The sequence below is a fragment of the Sceloporus undulatus genome, chromosome 9 (genome assembly GCF_019175285.1).
Source record: "Sceloporus undulatus isolate JIND9_A2432 ecotype Alabama chromosome 9, SceUnd_v1.1, whole genome shotgun sequence".
NCBI lineage: Eukaryota > Metazoa > Chordata > Lepidosauria > Squamata > Phrynosomatidae > Sceloporus > Sceloporus undulatus.
In genome coordinates this window covers 29,476,487-29,492,283 of record NC_056530.1, presented here as the reverse complement: position 1 = coordinate 29,492,283, position 15,797 = coordinate 29,476,487, and the positions used below count along the sequence as shown (strand labels likewise).

General features: G+C 44.7%; 1 protein-coding gene across 2 annotated transcripts in view; it reads left to right on the top strand.

Moving 5' to 3' along the window:
- LOC121915105 (centromere protein F-like) overlaps window positions 1-15,087 on the top strand; it is a 23,979-nt gene extending 8,892 nt beyond the window's left edge. The window contains exons 4-13 of one of the 2 annotated variants that reach the window (XM_042438963.1): window positions 377-429; window positions 897-1,053; window positions 1,769-1,905; window positions 6,325-6,402; window positions 7,439-7,547; window positions 8,359-9,281; window positions 10,592-10,751; window positions 11,597-11,746; window positions 13,183-13,340; window positions 14,095-15,087. In XM_042438963.1, the coding sequence (XP_042294897.1) occupies window positions 377-429; window positions 897-1,053; window positions 1,769-1,905; window positions 6,325-6,402; window positions 7,439-7,547; window positions 8,359-9,281; window positions 10,592-10,751; window positions 11,597-11,746; window positions 13,183-13,325 (1,910 nt within the window). In that variant the 3' untranslated portion in view covers window positions 13,326-13,340; window positions 14,095-15,087. Of the gene's footprint in view, window positions 1-376; window positions 430-896; window positions 1,054-1,768; window positions 1,906-6,324; window positions 6,403-7,438; window positions 7,548-8,358; window positions 9,282-10,591; window positions 10,752-11,596; window positions 11,747-13,182; window positions 13,341-13,993 lie in introns of both variants that reach the window. The other variant, XM_042438964.1, reaches the window with a different exon arrangement.
- The last annotated feature ends 710 nt before the right edge of the window (window positions 15,088-15,797 follow it).

Below are 15,797 nucleotides of genomic sequence, written 5' to 3'. Positions count from 1 at the left end.
GATGTTCCTTATACCATACAGGGGGATATGGATGTTCCTTATACCATACAGGGGGATATGGATGTTCCTTATACCATACAGGGGGATATGGATGTTTAGATCTTTAAAGCTCCTGCCCCTTAAAGATGGGAAGACATCACATGGACAAAGAATAAATCAGAGATGGGTTCATGTGACTCTAATGCTTAATGCGCACACTATGGCCAATATTAAAATCTATCCCAGGGATGATGATGCAGGAGTGCTGCTCCCAGCATTCCTCGCCATTGGCTAGGATGTTTAGGACTGCTGGAATTTGCAATCCCAAAAACATCCGGCCGTCTTCATGGTTCCCACCTGTGAGAAGCCCTATAGCTAATCTCTCTCTGTCCTTCAGGTGGTGCTGATACCAAAGCAGAGCCATGCAAAGGCCTTGAATCCGGGTCCCAAGTAAGTACTAGAACTCCCCATCACCTTGGGCTTTATTTTATTTAATTGAACAAGTTATTAAACATTTTTATATCACTATGGGTTTAAAAAAAAACCCAAGCTCATAGCAAAATAAATAAACAAACAAATCCCAAAATGCAATTTAAAAATTACCCAAATTACAAGATTACAAAAAACTTAACTTGTGCACTTTCAGATCAGTGCTCTAAATTTTGACCATAACTGATTATCTGTCTCATTCTGTATTTTGTGTTTGCATGCATAGCTCTTATTTTTCCTTTTTGCAGTTTACTGTTGTATTTTCCGATTGCATTTTTAGTACTGCCCTTTAAAATTGCATTCTGGTATTATACTTTAGTAATTTACATCGAAGCCGTTATAATTGTTTTATTCTCTCGTAAGACGCCACAGTAAGTCATTAAAAACGGAAACGTTGGCCTTGGAAACATGCTTATCTTCCTTTCTAGAAGACCCAGGGCAACAGTGCCCCACTTGGGGGTCCTTGTGGGAAGGAGGCCTGGCAGAAGGATGCTGCTTGGGGTGCCACAGAGAATGGGCAAGAAGGCCAGTCATTGCCATCAGAACTGGCATCTGAGGCAGAGAGCCTGAAGATGGACAACCAAGGTATTGGAGCCTTTAACCTGTGTGGATTGGCTTGCTTCTTCGAGTTGCCTACAGGGTGCCCTTTCCTATACTGTGCTTGCTGTTTTTTCATTGGCCTTTTTAACTGTGATGCGGCAGCTAAAAAGGCTAATGCCATTTTAGGCTGCATCAATAGAGGTATAGTGTCTAGATCAAGAGAAGTAATAATACCACTATATTCTGCTCTGGTCAGGCCCCACCTAGAATATTGTGTCCAGTTCTGGGCCCCACAATGCAAAAAGGATGTTGAAAAACTGGATCATGTCCAAAGGAGGGCAACTAAAATGGTGAAGAGCCTGGAAACCCTGCCCTATGAGGAATGTCTTAGGGAGCTGGGGATGTTCAGCCTGGAGAAGAGAAGGTTCAGAGGTGATATGACAGCCCTGTTTAAATATTTGAAGGGATGTCACATTGAGGAGGGAGCAAGCTTGTTTTCTGCTGCTCCAGAGAACAGGACCTGGAGGAATGGATGCAAGCTCCAGGAAAAGAGATTCCAGCTCAACATTAGGAAGAACTTCCTGACAGTAAGGGCTGTTCGACAGTGGAATACATTGCCTGGGAGTATAGTGTAGTCTCCTTCTTTGGAGGTCTTTAAACAGAGTCTGGATGGCCCTTGGGGTCTCTTCCGTTCCAACTCTACGATTCTATGATTCATAACTTGCTCAGTGATCTTCTTCCCTTTCCTCCCACTCTTCAGAGTTGAGGCTCGCTCTTGCCAAAGCTGAGGCCCGGGTACAAGAGAAGGAAAAGGAGTTGTGGAATATGCAAGAGCAGCTGGAGTTGATCCGAGCGGAGCTGGCTCAATGGAAGAAGCAACATGGAGACCAGGCAGAGGTGAGTAAGCCAGAGGTCTGAGCGTTCGATTCTTTGTTTGCTGCTCCATGCAAATGAATGTCAATGTCACTGACCGGTGTAGGTCCATACAGCTTGGGGGCTATTCAGACGTTGCAGGGTTTTTTTTAGCACAAATAATCTCACTCGTGCATTTCGGTTTTGTGGTTCACACCATGGGACCGCATTTCTGCAAATGCGGTTGCTCACGTGTGCCAGCACTTGAATAAAGACGGAGCCGATGAAGCGAATGTATCCGAAGTATGTTCAAGGCACGCAGAGTTTGATCCCAGTTTATCCTGGCTCTATTTGCACCAGTTATTTGCACGGCTGACAGTGCAAATCTTTTGGAAAAATGTGGGGAAATACCCAAGATCGATTATGCAGGGTTAAGTGGGGGTTTTGGCATCCCCACCCATAACTTTCTCAGATGCATTTGAAATACATGTGAACAGCAAAGATTCAACCCAGATTCTACCTGGATTATTTTTGCTGTCTGAATAACCCCTTGGAAGCCAGGGCATCTGTAGTGATCTACATGATCCTAGCCTCTTCGACTTGTAAAATTGGGCTGGCAGCCAATCTAAATGTTTATCAAAGCCCTGGCACGCTGCCCAGGGTAACAAGCAACAGGGAAAAGAGAGAGATGGGATACCAAAATCCACGGGATCTCAAGTCCCATTATCCCTAATGGCGACAAAAGCGCCCGCCACCATTGGGGACAATGGGGTCTCGCTATCCATGGATGCTTAAATCCCTGCCTGCTTTATACCCTGCCTGTCCATTAAGATCGAGGCAGCTAACAACATTAAAACATGAAAATACAATAAAATACAATGTCCCAAAAAACCCACCCACCCACCATAACCAATAAATCATAATTACAAACACTAACAATGAAACAATACCATTAAAATTATTAAAATGGGTATTTATTTTAGCTTCCAGTGGCCTTGCTAGGCTAGTTAGTTTCTAGTGGCCACACTTGCTTGGAGATTTTACGGAACCGTAGTCCATATCCTCCAACTGCCTAGATTAATCCTCTGTTATCCCACTTTTTCAGATGCTTCACAAATGTCCCAGATTTTCTCTCTTCCCTCCCCTTTCCTCCTTTGTCCTCAGTTTACTTCAATTGCTGCAAACTGAGTTCAAAGTCAAAAGTAATTTGCACTCCATTAACTCAGCAGGTAGGAAAGAAGGAGGAGGATGGCGTCTTGCTCTTCCCAGTAGTCTCAGGCAAAAGCAAACTGTTGCAGCCTCTCCTTAGCTTGGGCAGTTTTCCTTATTAATAATGTTTTGCCAACTTGGGCACACTCTACGGTTCTCCTATTTTTCATCTGTGAAAGACTGGAAGGGCGGTGAGTTCAAAGAAATATATTTTCAAAACTCCAGAGATTGAGAGTCAAGTCAGTCGCCTTGGTCCTACATTGGACTTAAGCTGCTTCAATGACTTGACTTGGGATCGACTTGGCAAAAATGACACACTGACTCGTCTTGACATGAGACTTGTATATTTTGAATGAATGACTTGTTGGTGCCATTCACTTCGAGCAGCAGGCAAGACCTGCTTCCAAAGCGCAGGACACATTTCTTGAAAGGGAACGGCAATGGGCTTGCGGTGGAAGGATCCTTCTAAAACTTTCCAAAAGTGTTAGAAGGCTCAGACCTCGACCCCCAACTCAAGCCCATTGCCTAAAACACTTGCTGTTCCTTCCAAGAAATGCACCCCACCTCCTTTTCTTCTGTTAAAAGTTGGCTCCCAGACTTTAGACTTGATTTGAGAGCATCTTGCAAGGACTTGAGACTTGACTTGCGACTTCAAGGTAGAGCCTTGAGCCTTGACTTGAGACTTGGACTAGAAGACTTGGAATACATCACTGCAAAACTCTGCTTTAGGGAGGAGGGGGGAGCTTGAAACTATAAAGATAACCTATAGGCTTTCTAAGCTATAGTCCCTATGGGAAAGGAAGGGATCATCTCATAAAGTAGCCCCTGCCTTGTGAATACCACACTCTTGAGCGTACCCCCTTTGCTGCTGTCTCAAGTCCAGTGACAAAGCAACCTCTACTTCTCTTGCCTGACATCAAGGCCTCAAGTTCTCCTTCCTTGACCAAGCTGGGGACAATGTTATTAGTCTCATTAATTATCTCCTGGATTTATTTGCAAGAGGCGCCACGAAGGGCGGCTGCCAAATATTTGTCACCACCCTCCTTTTTGCCCAGCCCTGCGGCCAGAAAAATTTAACAAGGCTGCACCTCATCTGCAGAGTGCACTTTTACAAGCGCCTTCTCTCGGGAAGAGTTTGAGTCTCTCTTGGCTGCAGTGGCTGTTTCATAAGAGATGCTGCTTACATAGCAGCCCTATCTAGTGGAGTAGTCTCGATCTGTAGTATCTAGATTGAGGGAGGTAATAGTACCACGCTAGTTCTACTTTGGGTCAAGCCTTACCTGCAATAAAGTGTCCAGTTCTGGGCACCACAATTCAAAAAGGATGTTGAGAAGCTGGAGCATGTTCAGAGGAGGGCCACCAAAATGGTGGAAGGTCTGGAAACCATAATTCCCTATGAAGAGAGACTTAGGGAGCTGGGTAGGTTTAGCCTGGAGAACAGCAAGTCAAGGGGTGACATGATAGCCCTGTTTAAATATTTAAAGGGGTCTCATATTGGGTTGGAGCAAGCTTGTTTTCTGCTGCTCCAGAGAACAGACCCGAGAGCAATGGATTCAAACTACAGGGAAAGAGATCCCACCTCAACATTAGGAGGAACATCATAACAGTAAGAGCTGTTCAATAGTGGAAGATGTTGCTTGGAGAGTGGCGAAGTCCTCCTCTTTAGAGGATTTTAAAAGAGGCTGGATGTCCATCTGTCAGGGTTGCTTTGATTTTGAGTTCCTGCATGGCAGGGGATGTCCCTTGGGATATTTTCCATGGTCTGGATCAGACCATGGAAAACCAAAGAGTTGGTTCAGTGTGATGCTGTGATGCTGGGAAACTTTACATTGGCATAAAGTCTGAGCTCGACATTCCTGCCTTCTCAGAGTTCGGGGACCTTTGGCCCTCCAGATGTTTTAGACGACAGCTGCCACAGTTTCTGCATTGAGTTGCAGTCCAATGGCTGTGCTGGATGGGGTTTCTGGGTAGCCAAAGGTTATCGACCCCTGATCAATAAGGCACTCAGAATGGTTCCCTTTTGGACTCCATCTTCCATCATAAGCATAGCCAGTGGGCAGGCCGGCTGGTGGGGAACCGTTCTGGAGGTGGCTGCCTAAGAACATAGCTTTCCAAGGCTCTGTATTTGTCTGTTTAGCTCCTATATAGGTTAACTCTGGTGAGGGTTTTATGAGCAGAGTCGGTACTATTTCATATGAGAATGTCTAGGCAGGTTGAGCCAGCATGGTGCTGTGGTATGTGAATTGAACTACCACTATGACTCTGGAGATCAGAGTTCAATTCCCTACATGGCAATGGAAACTCACTGGGTTAGAGGTCTTTAAACAGAGGCTGCATGGCCATCTGTCAATGGGGATGCTTTGATTGAGAGTTCCTGCATGGCAGAATGGGGTTGGACTGGATGGCCCTTGGGGTATCTTCCAACTCTAGGATTCTATGAGTCTATGAACTTGGGGTAAGTCACATATTCTCAGGCCCAGAAAATCCCACTATCGTTTCCCATCAGGGTCGCCATAAGTCGCAAACGAAGGCACACAGCAACAACAAACCTAAAAGTTTTTTGGGATATAACAATACAGAGAAATTCATCAGGGTATTTTGCTTAGGAAAGGGGCTGTTAGCCTTACACAGAACAGCAGCTAGCCTGAATTTCAATGAAAGTTATTTCACTGCTGCTAATGGATTTGACATTTTATTGCCTGTCATTTACTCTCCTTTGACCCCACTTGGCCAAAAAACACAGAGTGGCCTCTGCTTGCATTGAGATCCCTCCGGACCATCTTAACTGACAACAGACAAAACATAGAATCATAGAATCATTAGAATCGTAGAGTTGGAAGAGATCCCAAGAAGGGCCATCCAGTCCAACCCCATTCTGCCATGCAAGAACTCTCAGTCAAAGCATACTTGACAGATGGCCATCCAGCCTCTGTTGAAAGACCTCCAAGGAGGGAGACTCCACCACACTCCGAGCGACATCTGAGACAAAACATAGGCCTGTGTTCTTTTCCTGTATGATTTTTTAAAAAACATCCTTGTGTGACGAAGAAGCCAGTGAAGCTCTGAAAGCTTGCATGATGCATTTTCTGCCGTTTGGTTGGCCAATGAAGGTATCGCTTTTTTGTGGATTTTGGGTTTTGTTGTACATGGCTCTGCAAAAGCTTCATTGCTTGCCCAAGATGAGTTTCAAGTTGTGGTGTGAGTTTTGTCACTTATTGTATTGGCCTTGTAACCAGTTTTATTGTTTTGTAACAGGCCGTTTCCCTGGGATGCAAAGGAAGACGGCTGTCAGAGGATGTGGGAAACCAGCGACGAAGCAGGGAACAACAGAAGGTGAGTGTTAGGTCTCTTCAATATTCAACACTGGATGTGAGCAGCCATTTCATCCCGTTGTGGGACTCAGTCCCTTGGAAGGAAAGACAAAACGTAAGTGAGCCAACACTTTTTGCTGTCTCTGCCACCCTGCTTCTCTTTTTCTACCCACATAGTGCTCCTCTGGGAAAAGGATATATGGCCCATGCCCAGATGACGCTTGCCCAGGTCTGAATTGATTACATATAAGATTACTGTGACTCTGGAGACTAGAGATCGAATCCTGATTCAGCCATGTAAACTCACTGGGTGACATAGGGGTTTTTTGTGGGTTTTTTGGGCTATGTGGCTGTGTCCTAGAAGAGTTTATTCCTGACATTTTGCCAGAAGCATCCGTGGCTGGCATCTTCAGAGAAATATTTGACCTGTGTAAGTCACACATTCTCAGCTTCAGAGGATGGCAATGGCAACCCCCCCGCCCCCGGGAAGAAACTTGCCAAGAAAACCCCACGATAGGGTCACCCCCTTAGGTTCTCTATAAATCGGAAATTACTTGAAAGCACACCACAACAAGCAACAAGAGTTAGCCGGAGGGCCACACAACGTGACGCTAAGGGCCATAATCCCCATATGTTCCAAGACTTTAAAAACTCTTAAGTGATATGTTGATATTAACTTGGACGATCTGGTTCAACCACCATCATAAGTTGGGCTCTCTGGTGAACAAATGTTGATGGTGGTGACCCGAAACAGAATCCAGAATTAGCCGACAAGTGGCAAGGACACTCAGTCCAAGAGATGGAGCAGGGAACGTAATATCGTTGCTTGTTATGTTGCTGATGGCAAGGCCTATGTACCCAACTCTTTTCCATGCCAGCATTCTCTGAAGATGCCAGCCACAGATGCTGGTGAAACATCAGGAATAAACTCTTCTAGAACATAGCCACATGGCCGGAAAAACGCACAAAAAACCTTAGATGTTTTAATAGTCTGGATCTCATTGTGACAAGATGGGCAACCTTTTTGTTGTGCCTCACTTTTCCTCTTTCCAAAACAGAGCTTTGTGGGGAGAGAGTTGGCTCCTTCCAGTGGCAGCCACCGAAGCGTCAGCTCTTCTCGCTTGGAACAACTGTCTGAGAAACGAGGAACCACCATCAAACAGAAAGGTGAGAGGTGTTGTGTATGTGTGTGTTTGGAATTACACTAGTCTTCATGTGTTATCTATTTTATGGTGCGATAGTTATTTTGCAAAGAAGGTCAGTTTTGTTTTTGCTCTTCTATTTTACTTTGGCTGGCGTGTTTTTAAAACTTTCCAAAAAATTTACTCATGAAGGAGGGAGGAGGGAATAAAATGTGTGAAGATGAGAAACAAGATCTCATACTTTGTGCCTGTTGTGCAAAAGAAATTTTGGACTGTAACTCCCAGAATCATCCAGCCATCGCAGCCATAGTCTAGAAACTGGTTTGAAAAAGTCTTTTTTCTTTTTTTCCCTTTAATATTTTAATTGTTATTATATTTACATTAAAAGATAAACAAATAAGCAAACAAATAAGCAAACCTTAAACATTCAGTCATATTTTTCCTATTTTAAAAAATCTATCTTGGCATTAAATCCACTTTACTTGTTTACAATTCTTCTAATACCAAATTTCCCCGCTTCTGTTCATAACTGCAAAGTCATTTACTTTAGCTTTCCATTCCTCTATAGAGGGTATTATACTAGTTTTCCAATATTTAGTATATATCATGCACACTGACGTTATCATATGAAAAAATCTTTTTCCCCAAGTTGTGATTGTGCACAAGTTTTTAAATAATTCCACAAGGAAAGAAGGACCGAATATGGGATTAAGGCCAGATGAAAGCTGCCTTGGGTTCCATACTGGGGGGTTATAAATTAAAATGGACCAATAAATGAAATATTCAGGCTGATTGCTTTTTGATAGCTCCTGATATCATCGCCTGTGTCTTTTTAGGATCTGTGACTCCCCGGGGCCAGAGTACTGAGAGAGGCCGAGAGGAACTACAAGCCCTCAAAGCCGAGGTCTTGACCCTTCACCGACGCCTGGATGCTTCTGAGTGCCAACGCAAGACCCTTCTAGAGACCTGCTGGCAGCAACAGAGGACTCGAACCTGGGCCCTGGAGAGGCAGGCACCACTCTTGGGACTGAGAGCTGTTTCCTGGCAAAAGAAAAGGGATAACCAGGACAACCAAGTTGGGGGCAAAGTACTGGCCTTGGATGGAAAGCAGGTGGCAAAGAAGGTTGAGTCGGAGACTGAGAAGGAAGAGGTGACCTCAGCAAAAGAAGAAGCAGCTCTAGAAGTTCCAGAGGAGGAGAGAGAAACAAATGTCCCAGCTGTAGAGGGCAAAACACCACCCTTAGCTGAAGGAGAGGACCTCACCAAGGACCAGTCTTTAGACCAAGGAGAGACTGAGGGAAATGTGGAGGCATTGCGTGAGGATCTCCGCGCCTTAGCTGCCGGGAAGGCCGAAGCGGAAGCCCAAGCCAACCTGGTCCAGTCAAAACTTCAAAACCTTCAGGCCACGCTGGGGAGGCAGACGGAAAGGTTGGCGCAAGCCATGGAGACGCAAAGTCACCACGTTGAGGAACTGCTGGCAGATGCTGAAGAGAAGGAGTGCCTTATGAAAAGCCTACACCAGGAGCTGGAAGACACCAAGAAGGCCTTGGATATGGCTAATGCTGAGGGCCAGAGGCTACGGGCATCACTGGAGCAGAGGGAGAAGGAATCACCCAGAGCCAACCCCACGTATGCCATGGAACTAGGCATGGGAGATGGCGCAAAGCCACCGTCCCTGTCGCAGGAAGGCAAAGCAGGCGTTGGGGCCAATGACCTGGAAGAAGGACACTCTCTGGACGCGAAACTGACCGAGGCACAAGTAAGATTTCCCGTGCGCAGGACCCAGGGAATGTTAACACTATTTCCAGAAAGAGAAAGTATCTCTGGCCCTCGTGATGGTAGAGTTATTTGGCACAGAAGGTGTGAGAACATTTTTATACACGCAATAAATAAAGTATACATGTCCACTTTTAATTTGCAGAGTGCATCCTAGTCTTGAATCTGCTTGCTTGCCAACTAAGGGGTCAGTTGTTCCCATTTTGAGGCTGAGCACGGGGTCAATTTTTGAGATAGACACATTAAATTTTAAAAGCTGTGGGTTGATTGACGGAAGGGTTGCACGCCGCAGTTTTAACAAAAAGAAATGTGGGTTTTTAAAATGCAAAGACTCGGTGTTTGCCATCCGCATTTTTATGCCTTTTGTACCTTATCTCTGGAAAGACAGGGAAAGAATGCCTCTTCTAAGGTAATGCCAGCGATTAAGAGCTGAGTAAAGTGACCGGCCATGCTGGTGGAGAATTCTGGGGGTTTCCAATCCACAAAAGTGGATCATGAAGATGCCAGCCACAGATGCTGGCGAAACATCAGGAATAAACTCTTCTAGAACATTGCCACATAGCCCGAAAAACCCACAAATATCTATGGAGGCCAGCCATGAAAGCCTTCGACTTTACATTAAAATAAAATAACCCACTTGTGGTTCACATTGACAAACAAATCTATTCAAAATGGACCCGCTCCAGCCAGCCAAAGGTCACATTTAAATTGATTCCAATCTGCATCTGGTTCACACTTGCGCGGAATCAATTTATTCAAAAAGATGTGGGGAAAAATCCGTGTTAAAAAGACGCGGGTTCAATGGGTCTAGCGCATGCCCACCCTCTCCGAATCACTTCATTGTGAACCAGGGTAATTTAAACCGCTTCAAACTTATTTGTGAACTGGTTTAAAGTGTAGTGGGAATGAGGCCCTGTTCTCTTTTGCCCCAGAGGGTAGACCCGGGGAGGGGGGGGTAGATTTTGATTGTACATTAGAAGGAACATCTTGAGAATAAGAGAATTTTCAATGGAACCAATTGCCTAGAGAGGTGGTGGGGTCTCCTTCTCTGGATGTTTTCAGAAAGAAACTGGAGATGGTTTAACTGGAGATCTTGCACTGAATGAGATTTAAAATTGATGGCCCATGAGGCCTCTGTGATTCCATGAGTATGTAGTTTGTGAAGCTGAGCCTCATCTTGATCCTTTTCCAACATCACTGGCCTGGTCTCCGGACCAAAAGGATCTCACACCCCTGTCTTAACTGACCCAACAAGGATGATAGTCAGATTATGCTTTTTCTCTTTGTTTACAGCTAAAGGCTTCGCTCGCTCAACTCATGCAGGAAAACCAGGCCCTGCAGAACGAACTGGCATGTTGGAAGGCAAGGAGCATGGAAAGAGGAGATGATGGCACCCCCATTAATCCCAGACCAGTTTGTTCAGGAAATGACAGAGAAACAGAGGATGCAGATGGTGAGGAAAGGAGAGATGCAGAAATATATGAAGGAATCCAAAAAAACGGCAGAGGGAGGAGAGAAGAGGAATATGTTGTTTTATGCAACAACGCTTGTCATATGCTGCTCTTGAAGTGTTTGGAGCACTGCACTGTTCATAACCTATAACAGTCTTTACAACAACCTATAACACTCCTTACAACAACATTGCAAGGAAAACCGATCTTATTCCCATCTTCCAGATGGGGAAGCCGAGGCTGAGCTAATAGTGCTTTGAGTTTCTGACTGAAGTGAAACCTTCGGTAGCTCTTGCTCTAAAACAATATCTGCTCCTAAATCAGGATACTTAGATTCAGGATACTTTATACCTTTAAGTTATGTATTAAACTTTGAAACTATGTATTTTAAACTATTCATGTAAATTGGGATAAACTTTTAAACTACTCTATATACTCATGTATAAGTCTGGAAATTTTAGTCAAAAAATTGACTCCCAAAACCTGGGTTGACTTATCCTTAGGTCAGCGTAAGTACTGTACTTTAACTCATATATACCATCCTTTACATCCTTTGTTGCATGCCCCTAAATTTTACCCTCAACTTATCCATGGGTCATATCAAAATCCATAATTTTGGCCCTCAAACCTGCCCTTGACTTATACATGAGCTCGACTTATAGTCGAGTATATACGGTATGTATTTCATTGCATTGTTAAGCACTTAGGATATATTTTAGAAAGGAGAACAGCATTAAATAAATGGAGTAAAAAAAGTAGTGGACTATGGGCTCCTTCCCGAAGGCAGCACATGATTCCCCTCTACTTCCGTCATTTCTGTCTACTTATGGGGTTCTTTGTCTTGCAGTTCAAAAAGTTGCCGAGAAGAAGGAGTGGAAAAATGTCCAGACCCAGACGGAGGGACCTGAGGATGCCCACCGGCGACGGGAGCGTGTTTCGGTGGCCTTTGATGACACCCAGTATGAACCATATGGGCTTCCCGAGGTGGTCATGAAGGGTAAGTGAGGAAAATGGAGAGGGAGTTACCAACACTCTGTCTAGTAGGAACAATATTCAACCATCTTCTAGGGAGATATGAGATTCTCCCTTGTTCTGGGCAAAGCTTGAAAATGTGTTCTTTTTTTGGATGAATACTCCCAGATTTCCTAGCCAGCGTGAACAGTGGACAGCCTGACTAGGTGGGAGGTATACGCCAACAAAACAACTTTTCCAAACGCTATGTGTGTGAAACTCTGTGCCATTTGTTGAGCTGCCAGTGGCTTGTTGAATTGTTGGGTTTGATACATAGCTGAACATCCACACCCCAGTAAATCCCAAAGGTGATATTTTAGCATGGTTTCAATGTTGGGCTGCGACTCTGGAGACCAGGGTTCGATTGTCCTCTTGGCCATGAAACCCACTGGGTTATAGTTTTTTGTGGGTTTTTCGGGCTATGTGGCCATGTTCTAGAAGAGTTTTTTTCCTGACGTTTCACCAGCATCTGTGGCATCTGGCATCCTCAGAGAATGTTGGCATAGCAGAGAGTTGGATATGTATATATACGATGTGACCATAGGTTTCAGAGAAGATGCTAGCCACAGATGCTGGCAAAATGTCAGGAATAAATCTTCTAGAACATGGCCACATAGCCTGAAAAAAACCAAAAAAAACCTATGAATGCCAGCCATGAAAGCCTTCGATTCCCACTGGGGTTATCTTTGGCGAGTGACATGCTCTCAGCTTCAAGGGTAGTTAATGGCAAACCTCCTCTGAACAAATCTTGTCAAGAAAACCCCATGATAGGTTGGCCTTAGGGCCGCCATAAGTTAGAAAGGACTTCTAGGCAAACAACAACAACAGCAAAGCTGGATTAAGTTTGGTAGGGTTAACCTCAGATTTAGAACATTCCCTGCAATGCCATAGACAGGTAGGACAATGTTGTTGTTGTTGTTGTGTGCCTTCAAGTCATTTCCAGCTTATGGTGACCCCAAGGCCATATTATGGGGGTGTTCTTGACCACATTTGTTTGTTTGTCTTCCTCTGAGGCTGAGAGAGTGTGACTTGTCACGGCCCGGTCACCCAGTGGCTTTCCATGGCCAAGCAAGGAATCAAACCCTGGCCTTCATAGTCCAATAGTCCAATGCTCAAACCACTACGTTGCATTGTAGGAACACACTTAACAGAAATCAAAGACATGGCCATGTTCAGCTGTTTCAGCATAAAAGGATATAAAGGAACTGTGTAGCAGTTAAGAGCAACTGAGAAAAAGACCTTTCTAGCACAAGCTTTTGTGGTCTTTAGTCCATTTCATGACATGCATGACCAGAGTCCATGAAGGCTTATTGTAGAAATGTCATTTTCTTGGTTAGTCTCAAAAGTGCTACACAGTTCCTTCATCTCTACCCATCAGGAACTAATGCCACCATTCAGTTTCAACCTTTCTTCTCTTAACAGGTTTTGCCGACATCCCGTCTGGCCCTTCCTGCCCTTACGTCCTCCGTCGAGGCATTTTGGGAAGTGCCCCCATTGCTCAGCTGGCACCAAGAGCAGAACCAGAAGAAGATTCCTTAGAGGCAGAGGAAGGGACCGGTGTCTAAAACACATCTCACTTGGTGAGGAATCCTGGAGTAAAACAGCCCTACCGCCACAGATTCAGCTACCCTGGGGAACTAAACAAGGGATTTCTGCTTCAAACAATTAATTTTCTAAAGCTGCCTCTGCACTACAGAAATAATCCGGTTTGACACTGCTTTAATTGCCATGACACAATGTCGTGGAATTCTGGGCATCGTGGTTTGTTGTGGCACCAGATAATCCATTTTGGCATCCCTTTAACTGCCATGGCTCAATGCTGTGGATTCCTGGGCATTGCAGTTTGTTGGGGCATCAGATAATCCGGTTTGACACCGCTTTAACTGCCATGGTTCAGTGCTATGGACTTCTGGACATATACTTTGCTGTGGCACCAAAGCAAAGCTTTGCAATGTCCAGAATTCCATAGCATTGAGTCATGGCTATTACAGTGGTATCAAACCAGATTATTTCTGCAGTGCGGAGACTGCCTATGAAAAAACAAGGGAGGGAAAGGAGTCCTGGGGAGAAAACTGTAGCTCAGGGCTCAGTTTTTGGCATCTGCAGTTTTAAGGGGAACAAGGAGGAGGGATGTGGATTGACCACTGTCTGCCTGCGACTTCAGAAGTAGACTGTCCTAGGTTAGATAGACAAACATTTGTCCATTGTAAAACTATTGTGCTCCTATTTTCAGACATCTTCATGTGCCAGACTGGCATAACAGCATCCTTCTCTTTAAGAATGAGAAATAACCTCTGTCTGCTTTTCTCTTTATCAACACTTTCTCCATGTAAGCTGTCGTTGCGATGCTGTTGGCTCTGCGTTGCACTATGGCAGTACCTGGGATGTTTCAGGTTTTGCTGATATTTTTGCACCAACCGCTGGAAGGATGAGCAGCGATAACAAATCATGCACAAGCTCACACTCCCTCGCTGCCAGACCTCCTCAGAAGGGAGTTGGTATATTTCTCCAGTTAATTCCCTAAGGTGCATATTAGATCTCTCTTTTACTTCTCTGGGAAGATGTGGAAGTTTGTGGAAGGTGAGGGATGCTGCAGGACAGAGGCACTCCATGCCGGAGAAAATGCTCCAGTCATCCATGTTCATCTTGTTGCTCCAATTCCCAAAGAGTCTCCCCCCCCCCAATTTAGGGGGGTATTTGAGAAGCATCACTTGGAAAGGACTGGAAGGAAGAGGGATGAAGGGGATCGACCTTTCCTGGGGTTTGCCACCCCTTGCCCATCATTGGACGACAACATCTTTCCATAGTGACTATTGCTTTTTGGCATCCAATCATGGGCCCAGTAGTTCTGGTATGCTTTTCCAAAGAAGCCAATGGCTAAAAGGACTGAACACATGGCTGGGGATTGGGGCCCTCCCCTTCCTTACTCCATCTTTCTTCCCATAATAAACAACAGGAGGACTCTGTTGCTTTGTATTGCATTACTTTGTCTAGGACACACACACACACACACACACACACATACATGCAGGCACAATTTAAAAGGTGGCAAAAACTACGTAGGGTGATAGGAAATGATGTGATGCTTAAGCGCATGTGGGAATGCACATTATATGCAGAAAGCACACATAGTGGTAACATGAGACAGCATGCACGGTGTTTATTTGCTTATTCATTCGATTTATTCGTTTGTATGCATGCTACCTTTCTCCCAGAAGGGACCTAAGGCGACTCATGGATCAAAACTATTTCAAAAGCATTGCGATAAATGTTCAAAACAGTAAAATCCTCACAGATAGAAACATGACAATAAAATTTAAAGCAGTTAAAATCCTTTAAAAACGGTACTGTATTTGTTATTGTCATTGTGTGCCTTCAAGTCATTTCTGACTTACTGCGACCTTAATCATGGGGTTTTTCCTGGCAAAAGTTGTTCAGAGGAGGTTTGCCATTGCTTTCCCCTGAGGCTGAGAGAGTGTGACTTGCCCAAGAGCATCCAATGGGTTTCATGGCTGAGCCGGGAACTGAACCTTGGTCTCAGGAGTCGTTGTCCAGTGCTCAAACTGCTATGCCACACTGGGTCTCTAGGAGAGAAAGAAGTGGGATATGATGCTTTTAGACCAAGGTTTCCCTGCAGCTATTTTGGATTTTATATCTCAAGATAGGTTGGGAAGCATGGCCAATGGGCAGAGATTATGGGAGATGAAATCCAAGGGAGACAGACAGTCAAAGGCTGAGAAACACAGTACAGGAAAGGGGCCAAGGAGGAGCTTTGAGTTCTTCTAGGATCCAGACGCAACATATATCTATTACTATCATATTATATGCTTAGCCTGGAGAAGAGATAATATGAGAACCCTGTTTAAATATGTGAAGGGATGTCATATTGAGGAGGGAACGAGCTTGTTTTCTGCTGCTCCAGAGAACAGGACAGTATAGAGCAATGGATGCAAGCTCCAGGAAAAGAGATTCCACCTCAACATTAGGAGGAACTTCCTGAGAGTAAGGGCTGTTCGACAGTGGAACACACTCCTTCC